This window comes from Mobula birostris, chromosome 2, assembly GCF_030028105.1.
Source record: "Mobula birostris isolate sMobBir1 chromosome 2, sMobBir1.hap1, whole genome shotgun sequence".
Lineage (NCBI taxonomy): Eukaryota > Metazoa > Chordata > Chondrichthyes > Myliobatiformes > Myliobatidae > Mobula > Mobula birostris.
The window spans coordinates 49,929,638-49,949,869 of record NC_092371.1 but is presented as its reverse complement, the minus strand read 5'-3'; the positions used below and the strand labels follow the sequence as shown (position 1 = coordinate 49,949,869).

Here is a 20,232-nt window from a genome sequence, read left to right as displayed (position 1 = left end):
TTAAATCTACATTTATTTCTATGTATTTGCAGCTGTGCCCTACTGATTTCCATTTATTATGTTAGCAGCCAATTATGTGGAAATCAGCCATAGCCTAGTTTTAAGCACTTGGCTAAATTTCTCATTTTAGGTGATGCAATAATCAATAAGTAACTGAATAGATCTGATTTACTCATTTCTTATGCAGAGTTCTATTTACTTAATGAAGCCAAACTGTAATGAGTTTAATGCATCTCTGCACTGGAATGAACAAGAGTTGAGTACATTTAGATACCAATCCCACTACAGGAAATTGGTAGTTTTGCTCCACTCTGTCCTTAATCCCCTGAGCTCTCAATTTCTTTCTGTTGTGTCAAATACTCAATACTCGTTTGCACAGAACTATTTTCAGTTCTGGCTCCAAAGGACTAGGATAGGAATGAATTCAAGTGAACTGTGGGTGCACCAAACACACAATTCAGTTTACAAGACCTGCCACACTGAGACAGAAATAATATTTAATTGTAGCCCCACTTCAAAGACTGCCTTGACTATTGTAGTGTACAACTTAGGCGCCTAGAAGGTGTATAGGGACTCACATCTCACATCACTTTCATGAGAAGGAATATTGTCGTTTAATTTCTAGAATGGCCTGAACAGTGATGAGCTCTACAAGAGGGGGTAAAAGGGGTGGGAAGTCTGCAGCACAGAGTAAAAAGCTCTATACAATTTAATTTCTAGGTTGTGTCTGGCAACTTCAAAGGACTCAAACAGCCTTCTATCAAGTAGATGAAGTGATGAACAGTATGTTCTTTTAGATCAGAAACGCTCCAAAAGATCTGCTTGATAAAAGGTGGCAGGCAGAGTCAAAACTAAAGCCAATAATCAAAAGACGTGGGAGTAGGTGATAAAATTCAAGCTTGAGGAAGTCTGCCAAGAGAAGGCTCCTTGGTTTACACAGGATGTGATTGATATAATTAATTGAATTTAAATTCCCTTGTTGCCATGGTGGGATTTGAACTCTTGTAGTGGATCATTAATCTAGGTCCCTGAATTATTGGTGCAGGAACATAATCACCATGCTACTAAACCCCCCATGTAGAAAGACAAATTAAGGAGGCTACTGTGTCAGTATGGTGACCATGGGCTAAGGTGAAGGAAAGGGAATATGGATTAAATTAAGTAGTGGCAAATGGGCCCTTAATAGGTGTCATTCTTCATAGCATTTGGAATGATCTTTAACTTTATTTTTTTTATTTTTATTATAACTTGTTTCAGGATACGAGCCAATAAAATATACCAATTAATTAATAAAATAATTTGCTTAATGCATTGAACTGTCACAGTCAATCATAAAAGACATAATATTGTCAGATTTGATAGACAAAATCCATAATCTAATTAGTCTGTAGTGCAGATCAGATTGGGCAGAAACAAATTACCGTCTGCATTCTTGTAAATGCAGCACTTTGACTTTGTTTTTCGGATTGAGGAATAGACAGCAGTGAATGTGTGATTTCATGTGAGACACTATAATGTTTAATGTCTGTAGCCAGAGTCACTTTGTACAGTACTTACTTACGATAAGACCATAAGATATCGGAGCAGAATTAGGCCATTTGTCCCATCGAGTCTGCTCCACCATTTCATCATGGCTGATCCAATTTTCCTCTCAGCCACAATGTCCTGCCTTCTCCCCAATTCCCTTCATGCCCTAAGCAACCAAAAACCTGTCAGCTTCTGCCCCAAGTAAGAATAAAGACTTGGTCTCCACTGCTGCCTGTGGCAAAGAATTCCACAGGTTCACCACCTCCTGACTGAAGAAATTTCTCCATCTCCATTCTAAAAGGACACCCCTATATTCTGAGTCTGTGTCCTCTGGTCTTAGACTCTCCCACCATAGGAAACATCCTCTCCGCATCCACTCTATCAAAGACTTTCAACATTTGATTGGTTTCAATTAGGTCACCCCTCATACTCCTGAATTCCAGTGAACATAGGCCCAGAGCCATCAAAAGCTCTTCAAATGACAAACCTTTCAATACAGGAATCATTTTTGTGAATCATCTTTGAACTCCCTCCAGTTTCAACACATTCCTGCTAAGGTAACAAGTCCAAAACTGCTCACAGTACTTTATAAAGTCTCGATATTACATCCTTGCTTTTATATTCTAGTCCTTTTGAAGTGAATGCTAATGTTCCATTTGCCTTCCTCACCACGGATCCAACCTGCAAATTGACCCTTTTGGGAATCCTGCACAAGGACTCCCAAGTCCATTTGAGCCTCAGTCTTTTGTATTTTCTCTCCATTTGGAAAATAACCTGCACTTTCATTTCTTCCACCATACACTTCCTGACACTGTATTCCATCTGCCATTATTTTGCCCATTCTCCTAACCTGTCCATGTCCTTCTATACCCCTCTACTTCCTCAAAACTACCTTCCCCTCCACCTATCTTCATAGCATCTGCAAACTTTGTAACAAATCTATCAATTCCATCATCCAAATCATTGACATATAATGTAAAAGAAATGCTCCCAACATGTAACCCTGCAAAACACCACTAGTCACCAGCAGCCAACCAAAAAAGGCTCTCTTTATTGCCACTCTTTGCCTCCTGCCAATTAGCCACTGCTTTATCTATGTTACAATCTTTCTTGTAATACCATGGGCATGTAGCTTGTTGAGCAGCCTCATGTGTGGCACTTTGTCAAAGGCCTTCTGGAAATCCAAATACACAACATCGACCAATTCTCCTTCTTCTAACCTGCTTGTTATTTCCTCAAAGAAACCATGCTGTCTATGGTTTAATTTATCATGTCCCTCCAAACACCCTGAGACTTCATTCTTAATAATCAACTCCAACATCTTCCCAACCACTGACGTCAGACTAACTGGCCAATAGTTTTGTTTCTTCAGTCTTTCTCTCTTCTAGAAGAGTGGAGTGACATTTGCAATTTTCTAATCTTTCAGAAAGATTCTAGAATCTAGTGATTCTTGAAAGATCATTACAAATGCCTCCACGATCTCTTCAACCACCTCTTTCAGAACCCTGGGGTGTACACCATCTGGTCCATGTGACTTATCTGCTTTCAAACCTTTCAGTTTCCCAAGAACCTTCCCTCTAGTTATGGTAACTTCACACACCTCATGACCCCTGACACCAGGAACTTCTACCATACAGCTGGTGTCCTCACTGATGCAAAATACTTACTCAGTTTGTCTCCCATTTCCTTGTCCCCCTATTATGACCTCTCCAACATCAGTTTTCAGTGGTCCAATATCCACACTCGCCTCTCTTATGCATCCGAAGAAAATTTTGGTATCCTCTTTAATATTATTGGCTAATTTACTTTCATTGTCTATAACGTTTGGGAAAAGCAATGTTTGTTTTTTGCTTTGATCCACTTTTACCAGTATGTTATTGAAATGTCCTGATGATGATGGCATCCATCTTTCTCAAAGGACAGCAGAGAGCAGCACTGGAGTGACCTCTCCAGAGCACGAGCCTGGGCGGAAGGTATAAAGATCCTGAGATGCCAAGTCATCAACATCCCCCTCTTGGCCTCATCAGTGTAGTCCAAAAGAAAGCAAAGCAATATGTTTGGCACCAGCTTGGCTGTAGGAGCTGCCATAAGGATGTTCAGTGACACCCTGTCACCTTTGGGGCTCTCCACCTGATTTAGTCCTGTAGCCTTTGTCTCTCCCAAGGCTGCCCACAAGGCAGTGAGGCTAATTGTCCATAGCTGGGGGAAATGTCTTAAGGTCAAGAATATAAGAATATTATTCTTTGATTTTGATTTATTTTGGTTTTCATGTTATCAACAATCTTTTCAATCTGATCTACTTTTATCTTTCCTCAATCTTTTTTACCAATTTACTTAAATTGATCCCACAGTAACAATATCTACTTTAGTTGGTTTTGCTGTAGTGTGGAGATTAACGAAACAAAGTGTTGATACACAATCAGCTAAAGGAGCTGAAAGTAAGAACAAATCACTGCAGGTGCCAGATGGCTGAACTGAAAACAGAAATAGTCACGAATGTTCAGCAGGTCAGGCTGCATCTGTGGAGAGTGATACTTCAGATTAATTGGCCATTCCTCAGAAACTGAGAAAATTTAGAAATCAAGCATACAGATTACTGGGGAGGTGTGGCGGGAACTAAAGTGATATTTGTGTTAGGCTGGAGAGGAAGTGAGATTGAAAGGCGAGTAATGATGGTCTGAGTTGAAAGAGTTGATGGAGACATATTAGTCATAAACAGCCTGGAGGAGCTGAAAATAGGAGGCAAAAGAAATCAAAGGACAGTTTTACTGTATTGCTTGCTGCTCCTGACCCCAAATTGCTCTGCAATTTGTGTGTCAATAAAATCATGTGTTATTCATCTCATTGTTATTCTGACAGTGAATTATGACCTATCTGTGGATATTTTTTCTTGACATGGCCATGTCATTAGTGATCATACACAAGCTTGTACATTGCAGTATAATTACAATAGCTCAAGTTGATGCCATTTTCCTGTGAATCCTGCTAAATTCAAGGCTCCCTTAGTGTGCCAACCACAGAATTTTAATAAAACAGTTGATCTGCTCTAAAATTTAAAGACTAATAGTTGTAAATTCAAATGTGGAATTTTACCAGAGCTCAGCTACTTGCCAACATAGATTAGAAAACTAATTCAAATGTGGTTATAATGTTTAACCATTTTGTTGTTAATTAAGAAACATGTATTAAAATATTAGCATTGTTGGGAAAATAAGCTGGTCCCTAAATGCATAGAGTTAAAAAGCATTTAGCCAATGAACTATAGTACTGATCTGCTCTAATGTAAAAGCTGCACCAATGGCTTTGCTGCTCTCAGAGAATTAAACACTCGTCTAATATAGATGCCTGGATGTTTTATTGTCATTCAGCATTTAAATCCCCACTGGAGTGTGTATCGACAAAATAAATCTCAGTTTATCCACAAGATAGAGGGCTACAAGGTGGTAAATTACCTCCAGTTTCATTTATTGAAGCTGAATGTTTAGGAGCTAATGCAGAGAAATTAAAGTAGTACATTTGCAAGGGCCACGGCTGTCTGACTTACATAGTCTGAAGGAACACTGTAAGGCTGGACTTGGAGCTCTGGAGATGGAAGTTGTGAACAAGACTCAACAATTGAGGTAGGATGGTAATGTTTCAAAATGTCTATCGGTGTAGTTAACAATGTAGGATCATTAGGTTCCGGCACTCAGCTGGATGCTGATAATTGATATATCCAAGGAAATAGCTTCATAGATTCTGAATAACAGAGGTGGTACTGAATGCAACACCAACTGGTAATGGTCAGTCTTCCAGCCTTTTGTTTTCTTAAAGTAAATGATTTCAGAAACTATCTGTGTATTGTTAAAGATGATTGACACAATTACTAAAAGAAATGCATAAAAATTAAGAAAATGAAAATGCAATCTTCCAGACAAATAGTATCTGCTGTTCTCAGAAGAGTTGACCTTTGTTTTAAACAGTTTATACAGAATGAGCATTGCTCCACTTTGTGCAGAGGATTATGTGATATGTACAGCGGGTTTGCTCTGGAGAGTAATAGTGATAAATAATCAAAAATGCCACCCAATCTGCATTTGGTTTCTCTGGTCCAGAGGATTCCACATTGTGAACACAGCATGCAGTATGTTAGATTAGGTTACCTCCTTACATTAAATCCATTGGAGGATCACTCAGAGTTCGCAGCTGTCTGCTATTTTGTTTTTCCATTCCACTCAAACTCGGTCCATGGCATCCTGCATTGCTACACAAATGTGAGGAACATCACTGAATCCTCCATCCAGGCACTTTGTACCCTTCTGGACCCAATATTAAATTATACAATTTCAGATACTTCAATTCCTAAATATAAAACGGAGCTGGGAACTTCAGCTGTAATAGAACCATCTGTAAAGTTGGCTTAGTTTGTTTACCATGCTATTAGTATCGGTGAGATGGACATGCATGATCATGCATTTCACACTTCCCTTATTCCTTTATCTGTATCTCAATCTCTTACTGAATCATATTCATCCATCTACCGGATGACATGTACAGTTTAGCCTAATGTTAATCCTGATCTCACCCTACCAGAGATACTCCCTCTGACCTATCCATCCCCATTCCTCACCTTTCCTGCATGTTCTAATGTGCACATCACATATCCTCTGCACAAAGTTCAGCTACATATCGACATGGATTAGAAAACTAATTTAAATGATTTTATGATGGTGAACCATTTTGGCTTGATATGTTGACTCTGTTTGTCTCTCTATTGATACTGTACCACCTACTGAGTGTCCCCATCATTTTAGAGTCATAGAGTCATAGAAAAGTACAGCACAGAAACAGGCTCCTTGGCCCATCGAGATTGTGCCAAACCATTTAAACTGCCTACAAACTGACTATCTGCTTTGTTTTCTATTATCCCTAAGTCCCAGTTTGTGTAGAAGGGACCTGAAGAAGGATTGTAGCACAAAATGTCGACTATTAATTCATTTCCATAGATGCTGTCTGATCTGCTGAGTTCCTTCTGCATTTTGTGTGTGTTGCTGTTGTTTCATACTTTGGTACGTCAAACTGCATGTTTAAAACTCCATTTGCATTATTTCTGGGCACCACATTCATTCTGAGCTTCCTTTTATCTCTGTCCTCCTCTTATGATTCTAAAAGTGTATATTAGTCATTAGGAGTCATTAGCCAGCTGCATTGTCTGAACTCATTGATACCTGCATAAATGAACGTGATTCTGACAATAAGATCAGAGTGGCTTCAGTTAAATAAAGATCTGTGTATAACTATGTCAAAGACTTTTTTACTAAAGGTTTTCCCTGAAGTTGAAACATTCACTATCATATCAATTCATAATATTTTCCCCATGATCATTTTGCATTTGTTTTCATCACGTCAATTGATACAGTCAACAACTATGCTCCTTATATGACAGAACAACTATGTTTTTGAGCAAACTTACATCTTCAAAGATATATGTTGTGGGCATATTATATATTTGTCCCTAATATATATGTATTGTAATTTCTTCTAGTATGCTTTCCTTGATGTGAAAATGCTGCTGCACTATTTTAGAAAGTATAGTCCTACTTTGGTGTCTTATGCCATTATAACCTCAAAAAGACATATACTAAATTGTCAAGTACATTTTCTAGATAGGAAATGGATAGAACCAATTTTTGCAGGGCTCTGGTGCTCTGAAATATGTCTAATGCCATAGCGAGCTTATTCAATAATCCATAGAAGCTGGACAAGACTATGTATGCATCGTCACGAGAGAAGTTATGGCTGATTTAGATCTCTTAAGAAAAGCAATCAGTAAGAGGATGCACTAATTCTCCACACACTTCACTCCAACCCCCTGCACTCTGCTCTTCAGTGGTATCTTCTTGTTGTCAAGCCTGTTAACTGCTCAACAAGAAGATATCACTGAAAAGTTATTTCTGACAATTGATTTGGAGAACAAAAGACACTTCAGCTCATGTAAATTTCTTGTTAACCCAAAAAGATCGTGATCACAGCCATACCAATTTCAACCACAAAAGATTAAAAAGTACTCGACATTTTGTACTATTCTGTAAGCCAACTGTTAACGAAAGGAGGAATTGCCGAGTGGAGCCAATTTTCTCAGTCTAAAATGAAGAAAAGTCATACATTGTGCATCTTGTCAAATGCTGCATCATTGTTTTCTTTTAAATTGCAGGACAGAAAATAGATAAAGGAAGGATTTACTGGAAGGTCGCAAGAACTCAAGCGAGACAAAATGTTACAGTCAAGGCTTGCCCTTGGATGGATTGTGTTAGGTGTCACGGTTTTTATGAGTCCCGGTTCTGCTCTCCTTTCTCAACGATTGAAAGGCCGCTTTCAGCGAGACCGCAGGAATATCAGACCAAATATCATCCTTATTTACACTGATGATCAGGATGTGGAGCTTGGTAAGATCATTTAACAAAAACACAGTGGCTGTTCAAAAATATGAATTCTATAATGAATTCATGTATATTGTCTTTCCTATATTTTTTCATAGGAAATGGTTTCATTGCTATGAAACCATTCGTTTACTTGCGCCTTGCTTTGATTTCCTTCTTGATGTCCATTCATAGTATTTTCTTTGTCAAAACTCTTAGCTTTTCCTCCAACACAGACATTTAATATGTTCTGAAACCTAAACAAAATATCCTGGAAACACTCAGAAGATTATTCAACCTCTGAGGGAAGGAAAACAGTTAACATTTCAGTCTGAAGGTTCTCCATCTGAAGCAGCAGAGAGAGAAAGCACATTGGTTTTATGTTGCAGAGAAACTTTGGGGCAGGGTTGGCTATTTATGATAACTTGCAGCTTGGGCTGCTATGAATTATTGGAATAACGAGAAGATGATGAAGAAGTGTGTTAAAATAGCAGGATAGGATGTTCTACTGGAGTGTGGCGGAGTCTAATGCCAATGCCATAGCTGGATGATTGGCAGCAGAATTGGCTCAGAATCAGAATCAGGTTCATTATCTTATAAGATATGAAATTTGTTGTTTTGTGGTAGCCGTACATTACATTACTTTAATTTGTCGAATTTGTATAATGTGTTGGCGCGTGGCCAAGTGGTTAAGGCATTCGTCTAGTGATCTGAAGGTCGCTAGTTTGAACCTTGGCTGAGGCAGCGTGTTGTGTCCTTGAGCAAGGCACTTAACCACACATTTCTCTGCGATGACACTAGTGCCAAGCTGTATGGGTCCTAATGCCCTTCCTTTGAACAACATCGGTGGTGTGGAGCGGGGAGACCTGGAGCATGGGCAACCGTCAGTCTTCCACACAACTTTGCCCAGGCCTGCACCCTGGAAACCTTCCAAGGCACAAATCCATGGTCTCACGAGACTAACGGATGCCTAAAAAAAGAAATATGTATAATAAATAAATAGTATACATAAAGGAATAATAAGGTAGTAGTCGTGGGTTCATGGACCATTCATAAATCTGAAGGTAGAGCGGAAGAAACTGTTCCTAAGTCACTGACTATGGGTTTTCAGGCCCCTGTACCTCCTCTCTGACAGTAATCATGAGAAAAAAACATGTTCAAAATTAGGAGGGTTTTTAATGCCTCTTGCAATGTTCAGGAAGGTTGTGCTTATGGTGGAACTGGCTGAGACTACAGCCCTCATCAGCCCCCTTTGATCTTGTGCATTGGAGTTTCCATACCAGCTGGTGATGCAACCAGTCAGAATGCTCTTCACTGTACATCAATAGAAATTTGCAAGAGTCTTTGGTGACATACCAAATCTCCTCCAACGCATAACAACACATAACTGACATGCCTTCTTTATGATTGTGTCAATGTGTTGAGCTCAGGACAGATTCTCCAAGATGTTCACAGCCAGGAACTTACCCTTTCTACCACTGACCCCTCAATGAGGACTGGTACATGTTCTCCCAACATCCCCTTTGTGAAGCCCACAATCAATTCATTGGTGTTCCTGACATTGAGTGCAAGGTTATTGTTGTGGTACCACTCCACCAACTTAGTACACATGCTTTCCTAACATGGTGGGAGTCTTAAAATGGGAATTCTTGAAGGGGGCAATCCGGATTAGCAAGGAAAGAATTGGTGTGGTTGTTGCCACTCATTTTTAGTTCATTCATCATTCCTTTTCATCTCTAATCAGAGCACAATAATGTCAAAGCCTCTTCAACCTCCGCTCTGTCTTACCCACATCCCTCCTCCCAATTTTACCTCTGATCCTCTAATTCTCTTTTCCAACCCTGCCCTTCATCTCCTGAAGTCCAATGGATTCCCCTGACAACTTCACAATTGCTGCAGATTTTGGATGAAAATTCTCCTTGGCTACAAAATGTGCACACCCTGTTCGACAGTTCACACCTTGTGCAGAATGGAGTTTCACTGCCAGTGGCTCAGAAAAAGCTGACCTGGATCACTTCCTACACAGCCCACCCAAATGTGACTTTCCAATCACTGTATTAGTAAATCAGAACATCTCCAGAATTATTTTCACAACAATCCAAGTATGTCAACTGAGCAGGACTAGTATACTGTAAATAGGAAGTGGAAATTCAATCAGTGGTGGCTCGCAGTGATTTGAACATCTATAACAAACTGCAAGCAATTAAAATACTGGCCTCTAACGAAATCATCAAACCCAAGATATGAACAGGAGAAAAGTGGTAACTTCATTTTTGGGGCAACCTGACAAGGACAAAGTTAGAAAGATTATGAATAGCAGACATGATTCACAGGGAATCTTGAGCTTTGCTTTTCTGCATTCCTGTCCTCCCTTAGACTACAATCTCAGTTTGTACTGCCTGTACTTTCCATCTACCTTCTATCATAATCTTATGTTTTAGGCAGATGTTGGCTTCCATTAACTTTAGCAGCCAGTTGTCTTGGTACATGTTGGTACCAATGACATAGATAGGACAAAGGAGGAGGTCCTGAAGAGAGATTTCCAGGAGTTAGGAAGGAAGCTGAGAAGCTGGACCTCCAGGGTAGTAATCTCGGGATTGCTAACTGTGCCACGTGCTAGCGAGGGCAAGAGTAGTCGGATCAGGCAGATGAATGCCTGGCTGAGAGACTGGTGTAGGGGGCAGCGCTTCAGATTCTTGGATAATTGGAATCTCTTCTGGGGGAAGTATGACCTGTTCAAAAAGGACAGGTTACACCTGAACCCGAAGGGGACCAATATCCTGGCGGGAAAGTTTAATAGAGCTGTTAGGGAGGGTTTAAACTAATTTGGCAGGGGGATGGGAACCGGAATGATAGAGCGGAGGAAGGGGAAAACAGAAATAAATCTAAGATAGTGAGCAGTAAAGATGTCAGGAAAGACAGGCAGGTGATGGGACAAATGTGTAGCCATTGGGATGAGTTGCAGTGCAATAAAGTTGCAGTGAAATCAAAGCAAAATGTATCAAATACTGGTCTTAAGGTGTTGTACTTAAATGCACGCAGCATAAGAAATAAAGTGGATGATCTTGTTGTACAGCTACAGATTGGCAGGTATGATATTGTGGCCATCACTGAGACCTGGCTAAAGGATGCATGTCTCTGTGAGTTGAACGTCCAAGGGTACACAGTTTATCGGAAGGATAGGAAGGTAGGCAGAGGGGGAGGCGTGGCTTTATTGGTAAGAAATGATATTAAATCATTAGAAAGAGGTGATATAGGATCGGAAGGTGCAGAATCTTTATGGGTTGAGCTAAGGAATAGCAGGGGTAAAAGGACCCTGATGGCAGTTATTTATAGGCCTCCAAACAGCTGCAGGGATGTGGACTACAAATTACAACTGGAAATAGAAAAGGCTTGTCAGCAGGGCAGTGTTATGATAATTGTGGGGGATTTTAACATGCGAGTAGATTGGAAAAATTGGTCGGCACTGTATCTCAAGAGAGATAATTTGTAGAACGTCTGCGAGATTGCCTTTTAGAACAGTTTGTTGTTGAGCCCACTAGGGGATCGGCTGTACTGGATTGGGTATTGTGTAATGAACCAGAGGTGATTAGAGAGATTGAGGTGAAGGAACCCTTAGGAGACAGTGATCATAACATGATTGAGTTCACTGTGAAATTAGAAAAAGAGAAGCCGAAATCTGATGTGTCGGTGTTTTCAGTGGAGTAAAGGAAACTACAGTGGCATGAGAGAGGAACTGGCCAAAGTTGACTGGAAAGAGACACTGGCGGGAAAGACGGCAGAGCAGCAGTGGCTGGAGTTTATGCGAGAAATGAGGAATGTGCAAGACAGGTATATTCCAAAAAAGAAGAAATTTTTGAGTGGAAAAAGGATGCAACCGTCGTTGACAAGAGAAGTCAAAGCCAAAGTTAAAGCTAAGGAGAGGGCATACAAGGAAGCAAAAATTAGTGGGAAGACAGAGGATTGGGAAGTCTTTAAGACCTTACAAAAGGAAACCAAGAAGGTCATTAAGAGAGAAAAGATTAACTATGAAAGGAAACTAGCAAATAATATCGAAGAGGATACTAAAAGCTTTTTCAAGTATATAAAGAGTAAAAGACAGGTGAGAGTAGATATAGGACCGATAGAAAATGATACTGGAGAAATTGTAATGGGAGATGAGGAGATGGCAGAGGAACTGAACAAGTATTTTGCATCAGTCTTCACTGAGGAAGACAGCAGGATACCAGACACGCAAGGGTGGCAGGGAAGAGAAGTGTGCGCAGTCACAATTACGACAGAGAAAGTACTCAGGAAGCTGAATAGGCTAAAGATTGATAAATCTCCTGGACCAGATGGAATGCACCCTCGTGTTCTGAAGGAAGTAGCTGTGGAGATTGTGGAGGCATTAGCGATGATCTTTCAAAAGTCGATAGATTCTGGCATGGTTCCGGAGGAGTGGAAGATTGCAAATGTCACTCCGCTATTTAAGAACGGGGCAAGGAAGCAAAAAGGAAATTATAGACCCGTTAGCTTGACGTCGGTGGTTGGGAAGTTGTTGGAGTCGATTGTCAAGGATGAGGTTACAGAGTACCTGGAGGCATATGACAAGATAGGCAGAACTCAGCATGGATTCCTTAAAGGAAAATCCTGCCTGACAAACCTATTGCAATTTTTTGAGGAAATTACCAGTAGGCTAGACAAGGGAGATGCAGTGGATGTTGTATATTTGGATTTTCAGAAGGCCTTTGACAAGGTGCCACACATGAGGCTGCTTAACAAGATAAGAGCCCATGGAATTACAGGAAAGTTACATACGTGGATAGAGCGTTGACTGATTGGCAGGAAACAGAGAGTGGGAATAAAGGGATCCTATTCTGGTTGGCTGCCGGTTACCAGTGGTGTTCCACAGGGATCAGTGTTGGGGCCGCTTCTTTTTACATTGTACATCAACGATTTGGATTATGGAATAGAGGGCTTTGTGGCTAAGTTTGCTGACGATACGAAGATAGGTGGAGGGGCCGGTAGTGCTGAGGAAACGGAGAGTCTGCAGAGAGACTTGGATAGATTGGAAGAATGGGCAGAGAAGTGGCAAATGAAGTACAATGTTGGAAAGTGTATGGTTATGCACTTTGGCAGAAAAAATAAACGGGCAGACTATTATTTAAATGGGGAAAGAATTCAAAGTTCTGAAATGCAACAGGACTTGGGAGTCCTCGTACAGGATTCCCTTAAAATTAACCTTCAGGTTGAGTCGGTAGTGAAGAAGGCGAATGCAATGTTGGCATTCATTTCTAGAGGAATAGAGTATAGGAGTAGGGATGTGATGTTGAGGCTCTATAAGGCGCTGGTGAGACCTCACTTGGAGTACTGTGGGCAGTTTTGGTCTCCTTATTTAGGAAAGGATGTGCTGACGTTGGAGAGGGTACAGAGAAGATCCACTAGAATGATTCAGGGAATGAGAGGGTTAACATATGAGGAACGTTTGTCTGCTCTTGGACTGTATTCCTTGGAGTTTAGAAGAATGAGGGGAGACCTCATAGAAACATTTCGAATGTTAAAAGGCATGGACAGAGTGGATGTGGCAAAGTTGTTTCCCATGATGGGGGAGTCTAGTACGAGAGGGCATGACTTCAGGATTGAAGGGCGCCCTTTCAGAACAGAAATGTGAAAAAATTTTTTTAGTCAGAGGGTGGTGAATCTATGGAATTTGTTGCCACGGGCAGCAGTGGAGGCCAAGTCATTGGGTGTCTTTAAGGCAGAGATTGATAGGTATCTGAGTAGCCAGGGCATCAAAGGTTATGGTGAGAAGGCGGGGCAGTGGGACTAAATAGGATAAAATGGATCTGCTCATGATGAAATGGCGGAGCAGACTCGGTGGGCCGAATGGCCTACTTCTGCTCCTTTGTCTTATGGTCTTATGGATGGAGACAGTTGAGTTTTATGTAAATAGGCCCATCGGTTTAAATCAGCCAGGCAATGCATCTTTCAGCAAAAGATCTTCGACCTGATATGTTAACTCTTTCTCTTTCCTCAGAAGCTGCTTGACTGTTGATTGTCAGAAGCGTTTTCTAGATTTTATTTTACATTTTCGGAAACTGCGATATTTGATTTTCATTCCTCACTTCTTTCAAACTAGGTTCTAACCATTTTTTGTTATCATAGCATATCTGCATCCAGTTAATATCAAGGCCAATTTTCCAGCCACCAAACAACATTTGATAAATGATCCTCAATGAAAATGATAAGACCAAACCAGTAACGCTCAATGTAATTTTTACACACACACACACACACACATTTATTTCATTATTGCTCTTTTACATAGTTAAAATTCTGGGCATTTCAGCATTAAGAAATACATATATATATATATAATTCTTTCTAATTATATTAATTGACCTGAAGCAAGATTTCTTTAATCGTCATTATATATGTATATTGACGTAATGTTAAAAATGGATCTGGCTTTCTAATATCTTTGCATTGGTTAGAAATATTGCAATAATAATAATTAATTTACTAACTGTTTTGTTACCAAATCTATAATAGGCCTTCTGGATTTATTCTGTTAGTTTCAAGGCAATGAAAATGTCATCAGTTTGATTATGTTCCAAAACAAATTATACATAAAGGAGATTTTGCACAGCAACCAACCATTACCATTGCTGAAATAGATTGCACCATACATGTATATTTGTGGTTCTTTCAGGGTTTTGACAGAATTGCAAATACATCACATATTTGTCACACAAAGTAAATAGATGCCTTGTCTTGCTTTAATTTTATAATTAAGATAGGTCAATTGGATATTCTGACCCTGGAACGGAGAATAGATAGCTTTTATTGAACCATTGCAAAATATCGAGATACAGTCAAGCAAGAGTAGATATGTGAACATTATTTCAGTACTTCAAACTTATCATGTTTATTAAATATTTTCAAATATTTCCTAAGATTGTACATATGGGAAAAGAAATGAGGCTAAAATTGGAACACCAATTAAATTCAAAGGTAATAAAAGAGTCAGTGGTAATTACCAAACAGAATACCATTAGCCTTGATGTCAGATGCCTGATGAAATGGGATTAGTGCTGAATAAGGTGTTTACAAGGGGTTGGTGAGGCATGGAACACGGGAGTAGAACCTTCATCCCCCTGATTTCACAGATGATCAACCACCCATACGCACTAATCGTCTATTAATCCCATTACCTTTTTAACTCTCCAAACATCCTTGCTAACTACCTCCAGTTTCTACCACTTGTTGTACACTAAGGCAATTTACAGAGGTCAGTTAGCCTAACAATCTACACTGTATGTCTTCAGGTTGTGGGAGGATACTGGAAAATGCAGGAGAAACTCACACACTCCTAGAGAGAAAATGCAAACTCCACACGAACAGCACCTACGGTCAAGATTAAACCCAAGTTTCAGGTGTGCATGCCAGTAGCTCTAACAGCTGCACCACTCTTCACCCTGAGTACTGTATTGCTATTATGCTCCTTAATGCACCACTTCTGGCTGGAGGAGAGTCCACGCTGCATGCAAATCTTGTTAGGAATTTTTGATTTTTATTGGGTGGTTATGCCTATCAGGAAGGATTAAGCAGGCTAGGACTCCAATCTCTAGATAAAGGTAAGCAGATGAGTACCTCAACAGAGATCTTCAAAGCTGTAAAAGGATTCCACAACTTTATGTGGAGATGTATATGAAACCTGCCCCATAGATATACTGTAATTACTGGATAATTGGCAATATTCTCAAAAGGATAATCAGTCAGAATTTTAAAAAATAGTTAGAACATGCAACTTGCTACCACAAGGACCAGAGCACCAGATCAGAAAGTGGAGGGATGGGGAGGAAGATCGATGTCAGGGCCAGTAACAACGGGTAGGTGCAAATAGATACAATAGGAAGGATAGTTTGAAGTGTGTGTATTTTGATGCTAGGATTATTATGGGTAAAGGTGATGAACTGAACGCATTGGTCAGTCTATGGAACTATGATATTGTGGTTATTACAGGAACTTGGTTGAGAGAGGGATAGAAATGGATGCTTAATGTCTCAGGGTTTCAAAGTTTTAGAAAAGATAGAGAAGGAGGATAAAGAGGTGGAGGAGTTGCACTACTTTATTTATTTTTTTATTGAAGGAATGACACAATACAGAATACGTAATGCATTACATTTTCCTCCATTTTGCTTTTATATCTTACCCTCAAACAAAACTCCCCTCACCCACCCTCCCCGAACATACCATGGCAGCTAATATACTTACAATACAACACTTCACAAATACAAGGACGGACATTTCACAGCCATACCCTCACATTTCCTCAAGACAAAGTCCCACACACATCCACAAAATGTCAGATGATCCAGAATACACTCATATAACACAGCCATACCCTCACATTCCTTCAAGACAAAGGCCCACACACATCCACAAAATGTCAGATGATCCAGAATACACTCATATAACAATGCATCAACCACCCTATGAGGTAAATACGTTAAAAGGGGTAAATCCCCAAGTACAATTAAGTGCCCTCAACTGGTAGGTAATTCCTTAAGGCTCCTAAAATATGACAAGAAAGGTCCCCATTTTGAATAGAACTTTTTCACAGACCCCCTCAGAGTAAATTTAATCTTTTCTAGTTTCAGAAAAAACATTACGTCCTCTCACCAAGCAGCAGCAGATGGGGAGTGGCAGATTTCCAGACCACCGAGATTCTCCTATGGGCCAAAAGCGATGTAAATGCAATAATATCCGACTGGTTTGCATTTAAACCCAAAACATCATCTGCCACATCAAATACCACTATAACCAGGCAAGGACTCAGTGTCACCCCCAAAACCTCACTGAAAATTTTAAAAACCAGTGCCCAATAGCCATCAAGCCCAGGGCAAGATCAAAATGCATGTACTAAACCAGCCGAAGAGAAGGAACACCTGTCATAGCCAGTGTCTGTCCCAGGATATATGTCAGCAAGCCTGGCTTTACTTAAGTGTACCCTGCATAAAACTTTAAATTGTATGAGCCCTAGTTTAGCACATGATGACAAAGAATGAACCCTATTCAGTGCTTTTATCCAATATTCCTCAGCCAGATCCATACCAAGGTCGTCCTCCCACCTAGTCTTAGTTTTATTTAGATCTTGAACTCCCAAAGACATCAGCTGATAAAGAGATCAGCCCTTTATCATTAAAGCTAAGAGTGAGTTTTTCCCACACCATAGGAGGTGGTAGATCAGGAAAAGAGGGAAATTTTTCCTTGACAAAGTGGCGAGTCTGCGGGTATTTAAAAAAATGATTATGTGAAAGACCGTATTTACTGCACAGGTCATCAAAACTATCAAATATATTATCAGTGTACAAATCCTTAATGTGCATAAGTCCATTCAAACCCCATTGTCTAAAAACTGAATCGAGTGTAGAGGGGGGAAATAAATGGTTTCTATGAATGGGACCCAAAACTGAAGCTGATGTGAACTTATAGTGGCAGCGAAATTGATTAAAAATTTTGAGGGTGGAGAGCACGACTGGGTTAGATGTGAATTGAGAGAATTTCAATGGCAAGGAAGAATACACTAAAGCTGGGAGGGACAGGAAGTGGCAAGACTGTGTCTCAAGCAGGCACCAGTTTTTATCTGGCTGGTGGAGCCAAAATAATACCTTTTGAATGTTCGGTGCCCAGTAATAATGAATAAAGCTAGGAAGGCCCATTCCACCTACGTCACGACCTCTTTGGAGAATGTGCTTATTAACCCTTGGGACCTTATTTTCCCAAATAAAGGAGGTTATAGCTTGGTCGACTGACTTGAAAAATGATTTAGGTAAGAAAACTGGCAAGCACTGGAACAAGTAAAGAAATCTAGGAAATATAGTCATTTTCACTGATTGAATTCTCCCAGCTATAGTAAGAGATAAACTGCACCATCTCTCAAAATCAGCCTTCATTTGGCTAACCTGAGGCCTGTAGTTAGCTTCAACAGAGATGTAAAAGAGTGAGTAATGTGTATTCCCAGGTATACAAAACCATCTTGAGATAAAGGAAAAGGCAAAGATTCCTGTTGGATCTGTAGGGCCAAGTTATTAATGGGAAAGTATTTGCTTTTTTGAAAGTTCATTTTATAGCTAGAGAAGGCTCCATATTGACCTAATAATGACACAATAGCAGGACTGCTACTTACAGGGTCGCTAACATAAAGTAAGTGGTCATCAGCATATAGGGATATAGTGTTCCATGTCCCCTCTTCTAACACCTTGAAATAATGTAGTTGAATTAAGTGCAATAGAAAGAGGCTCAATTGCAGTTGCAAAAAGAAGAGGGGACAATGGGCAGTATTGGCAAGTGCCACGTGTTAATGGGAAATAGATCGAGAATAATTCGTCTGTATGTACGCTAAAGGCGAGTGATATAATAGCTTAACCCAAGCTACAAATATTCTGCCAAATCCAAGTTTCTCCAAAACACTAAGCAAGTATACCCACTCCACTCTATCGAACCCCTTTTCCGCGTCCAAGGAGATAACAACCTTCGGACTCAGAGAGGCACTGGGTGAATAAACCACATCAACCAGTCGACAGATATTTTAAAAAATGGAGATTTTTAATAAAACCTGTTTGATTATCTGAGATTATCTTGGGAAGGGGGGTGTTCTAAACGGCACGCAAGCACTTTAGCCAAAATTTTCAAATCCATATTCAAAAGTGAGATGGGGCTATATGATCCACATTGAGTCGTCAGGTCCTTGTCCTTTTTAAGAAGTAGCGAAATAGATGCCTGTGAAAGAGTAGGGGGTAAGGAGCCATTCTCCAAAGATTCCTGAAACACTTCTAGAAGGACTGGTGTGAGCTTACCCTTAAATTTCTTATAAAATTCTTTTGGATAACCATCAGGGCCTGGGGACTTACCACTCTGCATAGCCATAATGGTGTTATTAATCTCTTCCCGCCCAAGAGCCCGATCTAAATTCTCCACTTTCTCTGATTCAAGAGTTATCTAAAAAACGTTCCATATTTGTTGTATCTGAGGGAAACTCTGAGGTATACAGAGGAATAAAAAGCTGCAAAGATATTGTTAATTTCTTTTGGATTGCTTGTCAAGTTTTGGTGCGTGTCTCTTATCTGGGGAATAAGTTGTGATGCAGCTTGACATTTCAACTGATGAGCCATAAGCCAGCTTGCCTTGTCACCATATTCATAAAAGAGGCCATGTGTCTTAAGAATTAATTGTTCTGATAGGTTTTGTAGATAGGAGATTAAACTTTGCTTGCAAATCAGCCCAGATTTTATATAATTCTGCAGTGGGTGCCTCAGAATATTGCCTATCCAGGTCCAAAATAGATTGCGATAACACTTGCATTTCCTTCCTACGCTCTTTATTGGCATGTGAAGTAGAAGATATTATTTGACCCTCAAGTAAGCTTTTAAAATTTCCCAAAGTAAAAAATAGGATACCAAGTCAGTTTTGTTAGCCTCGAAGAATGCATCAATGTTAACCGTATATAACTACAAAGTTTCTCATTGGAAAGCAAAAGGGGTTTAAGTCTCCACAGAGGCCGTTCTCTAATGTTTAATAAAAACATAGGTCCAGTTTCATGGGAGAGTGATCAAATATAACTAGCAGTGTACTCAATTTGTCTAATCATTGGTATCATGGAGCTATCTATAATGAAATAGTCTAGCCTGGAATAGGAGTGGTGAACATGAGAAAAGAAAGAGAATTGCCTAACTGATGGATTCAAAAATCTCCAAGGTCCATATAGCCATTTTGTAGCATAAACACAGAGAAAGCCTTTGCCATACTAGAAGAAGTTCCCCAGAGCTAGACCTATCAAGCAGTGGGTCAATAGCACAGTTCAAATCTCCTGAAAAGATTCGCTGGTGTGTATTCAGGTTAGGTATTAATGACAAAACCTTATTCGCAAAGTGGACATTGTCCCAATTAGGGGCATAAACATTTACCAAAATGACAGGTATCTGAAAAAGAGATCCAGAGACTATAATAAAGTGACCATTAGTGTCACTGATTACATCAGATGGTGTAAACTGCATTCTTTTGGTGATTAATATTGCCACCCCTCTGGACCTGCTATTAAATCTGGAATGAAAAACCTGACTAATCCATGCTTTACGGAGTCTATTATGGTCTTCCACTCTTAAATGTGTCTCTTGTAGAAATAGTATATCTGCTTTTAATTGTTTCAGATGAGAGAAAACTTTAGCTCTTTTAGCAGGACCATTGAGCCCCTTTACATTCCAAGAAATAAACCTCACAGGGTGGCCTCCATCACCATCACCCATGTTAACCATATCAAAAGACA

At 39.9% G+C, this 20,232-nt stretch overlaps 1 protein-coding gene across 6 annotated transcripts in view; it reads left to right on the top strand.

The window, feature by feature from the left end:
- Positions 1 to 20,232, top strand: part of LOC140186401 (extracellular sulfatase Sulf-2-like) — a 348,168-nt gene that overhangs the window by 216,601 nt on the left and 111,335 nt on the right. For all 6 annotated transcript variants that reach the window (XM_072240682.1, XM_072240639.1, XM_072240655.1 and 3 more), the window contains one exon: positions 7,721 to 7,952. In XM_072240682.1, the coding sequence (XP_072096783.1) occupies positions 7,781 to 7,952 (172 nt within the window). In that variant the 5' untranslated portion in view covers positions 7,721 to 7,780. The remainder of the gene's footprint in view (positions 1 to 7,720; positions 7,953 to 20,232) is intronic.